The 14,512-nt window shown below is 34.2% G+C and overlaps 1 protein-coding gene across 11 annotated transcripts in view; it reads left to right on the forward strand.

Annotated features, from left to right (window-relative positions):
• The window catches only part of rg (A kinase anchor protein rugose), a 620,520-nt gene that overhangs the window by 316,514 nt on the left and 289,494 nt on the right, over positions 1-14,512 (forward strand). For 10 of the 11 annotated variants that reach the window (XM_088271658.1, XM_088271653.1, XM_088271655.1 and 7 more), the window contains exons 12-19: positions 755-968; positions 5,531-5,753; positions 6,619-6,761; positions 7,417-7,503; positions 9,738-9,841; positions 11,045-11,235; positions 11,793-12,109; positions 12,196-14,221. In XM_088271658.1, coding sequence (XP_088127784.1) covers positions 755-968; positions 5,531-5,753; positions 6,619-6,761; positions 7,417-7,503; positions 9,738-9,841; positions 11,045-11,235; positions 11,793-12,109; positions 12,196-14,221 — 3,305 coding nt within the window. The remainder of the gene's footprint in view (positions 1-754; positions 969-5,530; positions 5,754-6,618; positions 6,762-7,416; positions 7,504-9,737; positions 9,842-11,044; positions 11,236-11,792; positions 12,110-12,195; positions 14,222-14,512) is intronic. The other variant, XM_088271657.1, reaches the window with a different exon arrangement.

Here is a 14,512-nt window from a genome sequence, read left to right on the forward strand (position 1 = left end):
TTAATGTTTATATTTAGCCTCCGCCTCCGTAGTGTAATGGTCAGCACGATTGGCTACCGTACTGGAGGTCCCGGGTTCGATTCCCAAGAAGGTCAAAGTAAATATTAGTGATTTTTCAGTCTAATATTTATTTAATGTGACCCTGGACTGGTACCTGAAGCGGAAGGCTGATCACCTTTACTTCGTGTGTAAACGATCAAGATAATACTTCTGCTTCTATACGATGCAGTGCCCTATGCACCATTGGGGTGTGGATAAGGGTCGGAAGAAGAAGAATTAATTTAGACCAAAACTGTACCATAATATTTTTTTTATTGTTTTGGACCGAAACTGTTCATCATTTTATTAATGTTTATATTTTAGACAAAAACTTTTCCATCGTTTTATTAACATTTATATTTTGGACTGAAACTGTTTATCATTTTACTAACATTTATATTTTGGACTTAAACTATTTAGCATTTTTTAAACATTCAAATTATGGACTGAAACTGTTCAGCTTTTTTTTTAACATTTATATTTTGAGCTACAACTGATCATCTTTTTTATTTATTTCTTTTTGTAAAAATTTTTGGAACTTCTAGATACATATATTGATCAAACTCATGACGCAGTATGTGCGAGTCCACAATAGCCATCTATATTGTAATGAAGAAAGCTTTTATCAAACAGAGACTCTTTCCATTTGTTTGCGAGGCCCCAATCCTGGATATTTATATAAATATATATATACTATTATTTTCTTGCGTTTCAGCTCGAAGCTTCTCGGATTCATATGTTCCTTGGTGGAGTCTTCCCAGACGGTCCAGCAGCACATGATCCAGTGCCGCGGCTTCCTGGTGATCTCTTTCATGCTGCAGCGCTGCTCCAGGGACCACCTCACGGCCGAACTCCTCAACGGATTCCTCCAGCTAACTAAACATCTAGTCACTTGCCTCAGTGCCAACTCGGAACTGCTCTTGAAGCAAGTAAGTATGAAAATGGACTGTGTATCCTGGTCTTGTAGTCTCTTAAACGTGTAGCAGTAAGTAGACTACATCTCTTTACCCAGAAGTCATATGGGTGCAAGTTCAAAATCAGTTTGTATTTCAATATCTAGACCAAAAAATGCACCTTCTATTTCCACCTTCAAAAAACGCCTGAAACATCATTATCTTACCTTAGAACACTAACTGTCCATATCCTCCTCCCCTGACCCCTCCTCTTTTCCTTAAACTTGCTACCTGATTCTACCTATTTATCATTAGAATCCTAGAATACTTTTTTGTTATTTTATTTTATTTTATTTTTTCATTTTCATCTTTTTGTTTTTTAGTTTTTTGATAAAATCTATTACATCAGACAATAATACGTATTAACTTTTAAAAACGTCTGAGACATTACTATCTGTCATTAGAATCCTCCTCCCTCTACCTCCTTCCCTAAACTCCCTTCTTCCTTTGCCCTCCTTACTATCGTCTTTTGTTAATTGGTAATTGGTATATTAATATGTAATTTATGTTTTTTTTAAATGTCAATTTGTAATTTACGTATGTTTTAAATGTTCAAGTACTATCTACCCTCTGATTGCAAACGGCTATATATGGTATCAAACGTTTTGATCAATATCACTAGTCCGTCTTTGGTCGGTTGGAAGATATTGCTTTTTAGCAATAAGCCCGCCAATGTACTTTTTATTTTCTGTACATGAAGTTTAAATAAATAAATATTTCAATATTTTCTAGAAAAGAGAAAAAAAACGTATCTATTGTAGTTCCAGATTTTATTGTTGATTTGTCGGGTAATAGTGATAATAATAATAATAATTAACATGTGATTTGTGAAACTTCTAAAAAAAGTAAAGAAGAAAAGAGAGTTAATGTGTGCGTGTGAAAGAGCATGTCTAAAGAAATAAACTATTCTAAATTTTGCACAAAAACATTATGTTTTTTCAATATATTTATACACTATCGTTGATTGGTGCTTCGATTGGTAATACTGATATTAATGATTTGTAATAACTAAAATACAAAATGTTTTCTAGATGAAGAATACAAATTGCATCTATCGTAGTTTCCGATTTTTTTATTGATTTATTAAAATACAATTATAAATATTACTTTCACAACGCTAAGTACCTCAGCTGTTCATATTTAGCGTCTGAAGTGTACATCTAGACACTACATTTTTGCACATACGGGACACTATATTTTTCTATTGCTTTGTATGGTGTATAAAGTGTATCAAGATAACACTGTGTTCTCATTAAGCAGTGCCCTATGCACCATTGGGGTGCGGATAAGGGTTTTATTATTATTATTATTATTTGTATGGTGTATATGTCGCTCTCTTTTTCTCCACTCCCGTAGCATCGCAATCTCTCTTTCTCCTTCTCGCTGCATTTTGTCTCTCTTTTCTCTGAATGTAACATAATGTGCTTAATAAATATGACGCGTTCTTGAAATTTCACTCTCAATTCTCTTTTAATTATCGATTATCAAATCACCGTCTAAAAAGTTTCACTTCAATAAAAAATATTTTTAGTAGATGAGTAGCTACATTAAAAAATGGAGTACTTATAAAAAATAGGTGTGTGAAATCACCTACTAAAACTCTTGTTGTTTTGAGGTCTTTACGCACTATTTCCTATTTTTATGACTTTCTATCTTTTGCAGTAACATTCATTTAATAAGTAGTCTAATTAAACTTTACACACTATTTCCTATTTTTATGACTTTCTATCTTTTGCAGTAACATTCATTTAATAAGTAGTCTAATTAAACTTTACACACTATTTCCTATTTTTATGACTTTTTATCTTTTGCAGTAACATTCATTTAATAAGTAGTCTAATTAAACTTTACACACTATTTCCTATTTTTATGACTTTTTATCTTTTGCAGTAACATTTATTTAATAAATAGTCTAATTAAACTTTACACACTATTTCCTATTTTTATGACTTTTTATCTTTTGCAGTAACATTCATTTAATAAGTAGTCTAATTAAACTTTACACACTATTTCCTATTTTTATGACTTTTTATCTTTTGCAGTAACATTCATTTAATAAGTAGTCTAATTAAACTTTACACACTATTTCCTATTTTTATGACTTTTTATCTTTTGCAGTAACATTTATTTAATAAATAGTCTAATTAAACTTTACACACTATTTCCTATTTTTATGACTTTTTATCTTTTGCAGTAACATTCATTTAATAAATAGTCTAATTAAACTTTACACACTATTTCCTATTTTTATGACTTTTTATCTTTTGCAGTAACATTCATTTAATAAGTAGTCTAATTAAACTTTACACACTATTTCCTATTTTTATGACTTTCTATCTTTTGTAGTAACATTCATTTAATAAACAGTCCAATTAAAATACAAATAAATGTTGTATGTAGAAAAAGATTTACATATTTCAAACGCATATTTTTATACTTTACTTTTTAATTATTATAAGGTAAGTTGTGTTCCTTTATTATTTTTAATATTGTAGCTTTTGCTTTATTTTAACTTTTTCTACATTATGAACGAAGACCATTGTTTAAGTATGATGCATTTTTGGTATGAAGAATTTTCTCAATAGAAGCATGAAAGTCCGTACTTTTTATCTAACTCCTCAAGGAAACGGTGTGACGGTTAGTTGTGTCTTTTATCCTGTTTACCTGTTAGTTATTCAACCCGTATTTAGTTGCGTAATGGTAAAATGACAGTTGCTCATGTTAATCCCATGTTCAGCATTGTGACAGTTGGTTGATCATTAATTAAAATGTACGCAACGTCTTAGTAATAACTACAACTTTAGAAAGTGCTATGCTCTCCGTCTCTAGATACTTTAAGAAAGAGTCCATAGGTTTACGTGGGCTTGTACTTCAAAGTGTAGTGGTCAAAGATTTAGACTACGGAGCTGGAGGTCCCGGGATTGAATTCTAGTTGGGTCGAAATAAATTTCAGTAATTTTTCACCATTATATTTATTTTGGTGTTCTTATGGTGTATCATAATTTATTTTTCCATTAACGATTTAATAATTCAAACTTAATAATGTCTGGTATCTTGGCACCCGCTACCAGCAGTCAAAAGGTTAAAATCATGTCATCTTTATTATTTGAAGAATTTTGTAAAATCATATTCGTAAAACTCTGTGTATTTAAATATAATTTAGATTTTTATTTCTTAACACATTTCGGACGGGTGTTTTTTATGCCTGCAGACCGCTGGCGACGGGATTTGATAATTATGCACATATATTTAAGACCTTAACAAATAGATTAGTACATAATATTCATATAAAAACATTGAATAATTTCTTTTTTTCTGCCTTTGAAATGAGGCCCGCGCAGAAGGTAAAAATACCCTTCCCGTCCTTAAGCATCAATCGACGAAACGTGTAGAAATACTTTTCCCGTCCAATGTGTGTTAAGAATTCATTATTGCATTTTTAAATTTTCTTATCCATGTTGATTGCAGGTTATGTACGCATGTTCATTTGGTTCAGTGTAATAATGGTGTATGTATTTTTCAATGGCCATATTTTAAAAATTATTTACCTTTTTGCTTTGAGCCCGATTCTTTTCGATCAAATCCCGTTGTTGGTCATTGAATATTCGATGTCTTGCATGTTGCCTGTCGTATCGATTTGACTTGTACATCAAAATTTGAATCTAGTATTCACTATTCAGTGATGACTGCCAGTAAATCCAAATTTATTTAATTAAAATACTTAAAAATTATGTAAATTGTTTGAGGAATTTTCTACTGGGTTTTTTACTGCATGGATGTAATGCCATTTTTTTTTACTAAATTATGTTTTGTCTGTTATTAAACTGTCTTATTGTTTATCTACAATTGAGTGAATATATATTCTTTTAGCTATTCGTATTGTTGGAATGATATTTCTTTTATTATTTCAATAATTTTCTTTGATATTATTGAACCCGTTGTGGGGTGAGACTGCCAAGGTCTATGAAGCATTTTTTAAAAATATTCTTACCCAATTTAATTCAAAGATATTCTACAATCCATTAATACTAAAAATTAAAACACATTTAAGTCACAATCTCACATAAAGTTAATTAAGTCACAATCTATTATCAACACAGATTTCATTTACTGATTCGGCAGTCACTTGTATAATAAATACCACTACTTCTTGTAAACCGTTTATGAAAATGATGCGAAATTCATCGAAACATGTCACAATAGATTTTTAAAAATAATGGTATTTACTAATTAGAACTTAAATTAAAAATCAATACAGATAATGGAAGCTGTGATGTTATCTAAAATATTGACTGGAAAGATTACTTCATTGCACAGAACTTGCTGTCACATTGAGGATCAAACTGTGTGTCTAATAATTTTTAAACTTCTCTCTATATGGTCTAGTTTAACATTATCAGTGTCTGAAAAGCCGTAAAAATTTCTCGATCACGCCCCATTTTTTACACCATTGGACATTGAACATGCGTACAAAGCCTCCGAGCAGTAAGTCTCATACTGACGCAAAGGTGTTCTCTTTCTCCTTTCTCACGTGGCAGCTGCTAGACCACGTGTTGTTCAACCCGGCGCTGTGGATCCATACCCCGGCCGCTGTGCAGGCACGCCTGTACTGCTACCTCGCCACGGACTTCCTGGCTGACACGCAGATCTACAGCAACGTGCGCCGCGTCAGCACGGTCCTGCAGACGGTGCACACTCTCAAGTACTACTACTGGGTCGTCAACCCGCGACCCAAGAGCGGGATCATCCCCAAAGGCCTCGGTGAGTTCCATTCTCATTCTCTGTCTCCAGCTATTTCGAATGGCTGAGCATTGGTCATAATGCCCATTTTCTATTCAAATATTTCCAGTGCATTATGTTAACTAACCTTTTCTGTACTGATCATCCAAAAATAACACGTGATCCAAAGCGGGGTACCAAAAGACCCCAGTTTATATTTTTATGGAAATCGTAGTACGCAGCTCGCCACCAGCACAGAGTTGCCGGAGTCACAGATTCCACGTCCTTCAATCAGCTCACTGCCAATCGCTGATTGACAGCGGCCATCTGATAAAGTGAGAGGCCGGAAATCGGATCAAACGAAAGCGGAGTAGTGTATTAGGAAAGCAGGAGTAGTTTCTTAGACTCATCAGAAGATTGCTTGTAAATAAAAAATGTACCAACTTGATCACAGATTACAGTTTATTAATTTCTAATTTTAATATACAATATGAGTAAGAACTGTAAAACAATTTTTTACATATAATAAAAATCACTAAATCTAGTTGACAATAATTCCGTTACGAGAAGGTCGTGGTCGCTGGCAGCAAGCGTATCAAGGGGCGATCGTACAGAAAGAGAAATATTGTATGTGCAGGCGGGTTTTTATTAACTGTCCTGCGTTCTGTACGCAGGGCTAACAACATGGTAGGTTTACCAGTGTAGGCAACCTGGTGGGTTTGCTTTTTTGTTTAGGTACTCATGACTAAGTAACGAGTCACCTTATTACTATGTATTTAGTTATAGTACAAGTTCTAATGCTTGTCCTCTCTTCCATGCAGTCCCATGCACTTTGCCATTATTTATGTCACTTCGCACTCTAATGCACGTACCTAACGTTGAATATCCTTCTTATATTTATTTACAGAGGGCCCTAGACCAGCTCACAAAGATATCCTGACTATCCGGGCCTACATCCTGCTTTTCTTGAAACAGCTCATCATGATAGGGAATGGTGTCAAGGATGATGAACTGCAGAGCATCCTCAATTACCTTACCACCATGCATGAGGTAAATATTACACTTTCATCTTTGAACTATGACAATCCATAATGTATGATTTAGAGATCACTGAATTCAATGTTTCCATTCTCTATATGTAATAATTTATTATCTACTATATTTTTTACCTACCTAAAGGAATGTCATATGAAAAAAAGTGTTTTTTATGAACTCATTTTAGATGGGTATTTTTTACGCCTGCCGACCGCTGGCGACGGGTTTTGATAATTATTTACATATAGTTAGGACCTTAACAAAGAGATTGGTATATAATATTCATATGAAAACATTGAATAATTCCTTCTTTCTGTCTTTGAAATGGGGCCAGCAAAGAAGGTAAAAATACCCTTCCCATCCTTAAGCATCAATCGACCGAAGGGGAAAAATACTTTTCCCGTCTGAAGTGTGTTAAAAATGATAAAATTAAGATTATAAGTTAAAACAAGTTACACTGGTGGTAAATCTCTAATGCCTTGTTTATTTTTTGTAACAAACCATTATGTTATTGGCATGAAACTGGCAAATTTTAAACTTTGTATATTGAATTTGTGATATTGTTGTGTTGGTTAGTAGTCGCAGGGCAAGGACATTTTTTTAGTTTTTTTTGTTTGTTTTTTGATGTGCTGTTTAACTGATGAATTGATGAATGTTTATTTTTCACCAGGACGAAAACCTCCATGACGTTCTTCAGATGCTCATCTCCCTGATGTCGGAACACCCGAGCTCTATGGTTCCAGCATTTGATGTAAAGGTGAATTTTATATTTTGAACTTAATAGTTCCACTAATTTCAATCAAGTTCACAATCATATACATCATTGCAATTGGCTTTTATCAGCGTACATAAAAACATTGCACTCCCGTGGAGAACAGTAGTATTGCAGAAGCAATCAGAAACAGGCTTATACTAAAGTGTTTGGGACAATATGTTCCAAGCAAATATTATGCAGCTTGCTGTTATTGAACATTTCAGCTTTTGCCTATAAAATTTTTTAAACTAAAAGCATTTTTGTTTGAAATTTAATGCGAAAAACGCAATTCTTACAATCAGTGCTTTGATGAAATGCATATTAAATTTGTCTTATTTATTAATTGATTTAAATCTATATGAAATATTGGAACTACTAATGCATGTTAGGCTACATATACTAACACTTATGCTATATTATTTTTATATTTGTTTAAACTTACATTTTTGGAATTAATCTTCTCCACTCTTTGGGTCTCATCCGACCAAAAATTTCACAAAGATATCTTTCTTCCTTGATCCAAGAATATGAAGCACAGGACCTTGCTTTCATGTGATCAATGATCAAATTAATACTACATTTATCCAATGGGGTACCCTTTAGAGGGCCAAAAGACGATACTCAATGAAATATTCTGGGGTACCCTTTAGAGGGCCAAAAGACCACACTTAATGAAATATTTTGTCCTCCAATGAATAGGGAATGTAAACAGCTGTTATTGAAATGAAAATTTTCCACCTTCATAGTGTAGAATTTAATGCATTTGGCTAACATGCTGGATGTTCTGGGATCCATTTCCAGTTGGGTCAAAATAAAAACACTTTTTACTGTAATATTTATTTATGATTACCTTGGACTAGTTTTGAAGCACAGGATTGTTCACATTGATCACAAAGGTGTGGGCAAGGGTCAGAAAAATATGTTAATGATTGATTATCAACAAAAAAATCCTTTTGTCATATGGCTTGTTAAAAAAACAGCTGTAATTTTAATTAATATAATTAAATATGTCTCTTTCAAATAAAGAGTGGAGAGGGAGAATTAAAATAAAAATAAATTAATTATGTGCAGTAAATCTGGCTAACTTTATTGACATAAGCTTTGTGGTATAACATAATAATTTAATTATAAAAATAAAATAGTAGTACAGATCACTTTTTGGGTTTATTAATGTAAACACAACTTATTTTGAGAACTTATTTATAAACTTTATTTATTATAAACTTATTTATAAACTTTATTTATAAACGTTGCTCAGAACATTTGTAGTTCTCGAAACTAGTCGTATTTACTTTTACAAACCTCAAAAAGCGGTCTCATACAAGCGTTTTACTTTTATATTTGAATATTTCCAGCTAACTAAAATATGCAGCTTACTTAAAGTCCTTTAAAATGTAAAACATGTCAAATAACATTAATCGTCTTGGGTCAAAATAGCCCATTTTTTAATTTATGCAAAGAATGTTTAAAGTTATCCAGATTGAGTGTATTTAATTTTAATGTAGAAAAAAAAAGTTACTAGAATACAAATATATAATTTTTTTTTAAATAAATTTTATTTTTATTTTTGTACACATTATAAATCGCAGAATGTATTCATAATGTGATAAAATCTTTTTCGGAGTGATATTTTAGTACACTGGATATATTTTATTGATCAAAGAAAAATTAATATTCTACCCTGCCTTATCAGATTCTGAAAAGTATTTTTTTCCGTCACCAACTTTTCTTGCTTTTTATGACGGTTTTCCAGTTCTTCCATAATGATCTTCTAGAGATCTCAGTTTGCAAAGTGACTATTCCTATTCGCTACCTAAAATTTGGTATCTCATTCAATATTATGTTTTAATTATAACTCATTTTATACACACTGTGTGAAAAAATGAATGAAAAATATTTTACTTGTATTCAGTAAATACTGCTTTATATTAAAACCTATTGTGACACGTGTTTTGATGCATTTAAAATCTGGGTAATCTTGAATATATCGAAACACGTGTTACAATAGGTTGAAATGAATAGTGGTATTTACCAAGTAAAAAAATGATAAATAGTGTCACAGTAACTGCCAAATCAAAAAGCTTTAAATTGCCCAATCATCGTGCTTGACATTTACAAGTTATTATTTGTGTCTTTCATTTGCCAAAATGTTGCTTCTTTCATTCACAATTTTGTTCTTTTGGTGTCGGTTTTAGTGACTTTTTGAATGATTTAATGGAGTGATTCTTTTGTTGCAGTACGGAGTTAGAACTATTTTCAAGTTATTGGCGGCAGACAGTCAACTCATAAGGCTACAAGCTCTAAAGTTGTTAGGATTCTTCCTTAGCAGAAGTACACACAAGTAAGTTTTTTGTTTTTTTTTTTTAATATTCATGCTTAGAGTTTTGATATATTCATAAGTGCTGTCCCTTGCATTTGGCACAAGTCCCAGGGGCAATCATTAAGTGTTTGTGGTATTAATCTGGAAAACCCATGTTTCTCACATGGTCAATTGTATGTTGCCTGTTCCCGTGTTGGAAAACCATCAGATTTGTTTGTCTATGCGCCAGGTAATCAAACAAAAAACATCGTATATCATAAAGCACTACAATGATAATAAAACATTTTTTTTAATAATTATGATTCACATGATTAACAATAAAGCGATTACTTTTAAATCCTTATATAATATGTTTTATTTAATTATTTTTTATTCACAACGCCCTATCACCAGGGTGACGGTTCTGTTCAGGAGAATTTTTTGCCCCGACTATAAAATACGTAGGAACAAAAAACTGCCACATTACAAATCTTTTTGACAGGACGAAGTCTGTCGGGTCCGCTAGTTTGGCATAAATTTGTTTTTTAAACGGTTTATTATTGAACATACACTTAATAAGCAGGTGACAGGCGCCACGGCGTAGTTAAGTAGGCGTTCAACTGTGGCAGGTTCGATTTGCGCCAATTACAAAACGAATTAAAGATTTTTTTATTATTTTTTATCGGTCTTGGTGTTTGTGATATATGTATTTTTCTCATCTACCTTTCCTATGCTCACCATGCTACCGCTAGAAGCCTGTATAAATAGAAGCATTACGGGTTATTCCTTTTAAAAAAATACATCAAAAAATAAAAATATCTTTTGTCTTTCTTGTACATATGTATTTTCTTTTTTATAAGATAATGTATTATTTCGTGTAACCAAGTATTGTGAACCTGAACCATGAATCGTATAAATTAAAGCCAAAATTGTTGGAATATTAAAAACTGAATCTGTATTTTTAATAATATCACTAACCATTGCAAAATTTGCAAGAATCTCTTGAACTAAAGCTTTGTTTGCTGAAACCTCATAAATTCAAGTTATATTACAATTCAAGTAACAACACAAAAATCTTACAAAAGGAAGGAATATTATTAGAATTTTGTTAATTGAACCTTTACATATTATCGAAAATCTCATGAAATTGAACTGTGTATGCAACTTTTCTAACATATTTTATTAAAATATAGTTTAATCGCATCAACATGCATACTACAATGAACCTAATTATCCCTATTTCAGGCGGAAATACGATGTGATGTCTCCGCACAATCTGTACACCCTCCTGGCTGTCAGACTCGGTGCAGCTCCTGAAGGATTGACCCTCCCCTGCTACAACGCCTTGTACGAGCTCCTCACTGAGCATGTCGGCCAGCAGATTCTCTACACCAGCCACGCAGAGCCTCAGAATCACTACAGGCTGGAAAATCCAAGTAAGTGGACTACCTAGTCTGTGATCTGTGATCATATGTATGGTGGATGGTATTTTTTTATATGGAATGATACGGTGCTATCCTCAAGACTACTAGGGTTGAGAGTCCTATGACACTCTTGATGGCATCACTCATTCTTGTTGGGGTTCTTTCTCATGATTGTCTTTCTTTCACCATCTCAGTTGTACTCTTATCTTGTAAGCGGTGCATCTCAGAATACATCCAAAGTATTGAAGAGATTGATCATCGTTGTGTATAAAACAACTACCATCTTCTCGTATTTCAAGAGAGGTTGATAAGTCCTGTCCAATAACTACTGCCAATTTTTTAAGAATTCAAAACTTTTTAGTTCCAGTGCATACACAAGTAGGTGCTCGACTACTAAACTGGCGTTGCGGATTCGATTCCCGCCAATTGCAAAATGAATACAAGAAAAAAAATACTAACCTTCCATTTCCTAATTATCTAACCTTTGGACAAGCCTCTGAAATAGAGGCTTTGCGGGTTATTCCTTAAATTATTTTTAAGTGACTAATAGTGCCTTTTTTTGTTTTTAGTGATCCTAAAAGTGGTTGCCACCCTTATACGACAATCGAAACAGAGTGAACAACTCCTCGAAGTGAAGAAACTTTTCTTATCTGACATGACGCTGCTCTGCAACAACAATCGGGAGAACAGAAGAACTGTCCTGCAGATGTCTGTATGGCAAGAGTGGCTCATAGCCATGGCTTATATCCATCCCAAGAATGCCGAGGAACAAAAGATTTCCGATATGGTCTACTCACTCTTTAGAATGCTTCTTCATCACGCTATCAAGCATGAGTATGGAGGATGGAGAGTTTGGGTCGATACTCTGGCCATTGTGCATTCAAAGGTTACATTTTATATCTTGTATCTTCAAAATGTCTGTTTTAAAGTTTATTGGTACATTTAATTCATTGATATCTTCCTTTATTCCAGGTTTCTTATGAAGAGTTCAAACTCCAATTCGCTCAAATGTACGAACATTACGAACAGCGGAGATCGGACAACATTACTGATCCTGCTGAGAGACAGCAACGTCCCATCAGTACCATTTCTGGCTGGGATCAACCTTCTACTACTTCCGGCGTTAGTTCCGCTGATCCGAGGTATCCTCAACTCTCTGATGGACAGGAAACATCGGAAGACTCGCCGACCGAGTTCCAGAACCCCACACCGAGGTGGATCAATCACGGATCCCAGACCGAAATAGGAAAGGGACTTTCGCTTCGAGAAATCCAAGATGACAAAAGTTCAGGGCAAGACTGCAATTGTTCCAGAGCTACCCCGACTAATAGTGAATGTGAGCATGCCGAAAGTGTTAATGTTGGTGAAAACAATATCGAGGATGACTTACGGACTAGCCCGGATGAAGTTGAATACAGTGTAGTTCATAAAGTGCATTCCGATGACAAACATTCCAAACAAATTGATAATGATAGTGGTTGTGATAGTGATAAACATTCGGTAGTTAATTGTGACAATATTTCTCCTGTGAACCTAAACCACTGCAATGGAAATTCGGAAGATTCGCCCGAGAAGATAAGCGAGGAGAAAGCTGCCGAAATCAGGAGAAATCTCGAAATTCAGCTTCTCAATGAACAGAAGGAGGCGGCTGAAGATATTATTAAAGAGATTCTCATCAAGTCTGAAAAGTTGCTCAATGAATGTGTCACGGATGCCAATTTGCCCAACGCTAATTCTTCGCCTATCGTTCAAGATGATGAGCTTGCGCAAGACGCTAACCAGGTGACAAACAATCCTGCTGAGCCTTTTGCGAATTTACCCAGAGTCGCCGGGGAAATCAGCAGAGATGCTAGTCTCGATTACATTCCTGTCAGAGATATTGACCATATTTTGCAAAACATCAAGGACGATGAGAAAAATGATAATTCGGACAATGCTGCCTGTTCTAGTCTTTCTGCAAGTGAAACAATGAGCCCGAAAAGAGAGTTGGACTTTTTGGAAGCCACGCCCGCTGCCAATGAGACAGAAACGGATCTTTCTGATGCCTACCAAACCCCGACTGAAGTGGCTAGTCAAGAGCAAAATGATGAGACGAAATTGGAGAACATTTCTCCTATTGAGGATGAAATTACAGTTACCACTCCTGAAGATGTCGCCTTAAGTGTTGTTACCCAAATAATAAACGACGCAATAAATGCCGTATGCTCTAAAACTGAGAGTGAAATACAAATCGAGTGTGAGCCTCAAACCGAAATACTCATTTCCATCGACACTGATGATAAATTGGAAGAGCTGAGCGACAGCCCACCACAAATAGCTCATGACTTACTTACAGATTTGATTAGTGATGTTGTTTTATCTAGTGACGCCCGAAAATTAGAGATGGAACCACAAACGGAAGATATAGAAACTAAAGAGAAGGAAGTGATTGAGGAAAGAGTTGTGGAAACCGAAACACCGCGAGTTATATCTCCGATGATTGCTGACGAAGGTGATGTTATCCCATTGGATGGAGATCTCATACCCGACACCAACATTTCACTACTTAAGAATGATGACAAAGAAGCACTCAGCAACTTAAATAACAATGGAATCGAGGCGACGAAAGATCAGAAGGATGTTGTACAGACTGAGAATGCCAAAAATGAAAAGAACTACTCTGAGGCCGATAAGAATGATAACGAGGCTAATATTCAAACCGAGCCGTCATCTCCAGAGATTCCGCCAATATCGACCATCAGCGAGAATATTTCTCTAGCAAATAAAGATGTCCAAGTGATTCACCACGAAGATGAAGAGTTTGAAGCGGAGAGGAGGAGGGAATCTAACGAAAGGGAGATGGGACGGCGGGTGAGCTTACCGGAAGATGGCGCTTCTGGCCAAGACCACTCCATATCCGGAGACAGCGGATCGAAACAGAGCAATATTAGCGGAAACTCCCCCCAGAAGCGGCCGCGAAGTGCTTCCACTAGCACTCAAGTGGATTCAAATCACTTTGGTAAGGATTCATATTATTTCTTTATATATTATATAAGTTTAAATAATCAGATACAAAATTCTTCATTCTAGAAACATTAATAAATTTTAATTTAAAATAGATTTCACCACAAAGTAACTGCCCGATCAATTAATTTTAAAAAATCATTTCTATATCCATATGCAACTACAAAATTAAATGTGAATTTTTCGTAGTATGAAATTTTATTTTTATTTCTTTGCGGTCAAAATAAAGCATTAATTATGAAGTATAATTTAACACATAGTTGTCAGTAGCCATCAATTACTATTT

Source organism: Brachycentrus maculatus, unplaced genomic scaffold (assembly GCF_059751285.1).
Source record: "Brachycentrus maculatus isolate JH-2025_06_01 unplaced genomic scaffold, ASM5975128v1 h1tg000454l, whole genome shotgun sequence".
NCBI lineage: Eukaryota > Metazoa > Arthropoda > Insecta > Trichoptera > Brachycentridae > Brachycentrus > Brachycentrus maculatus.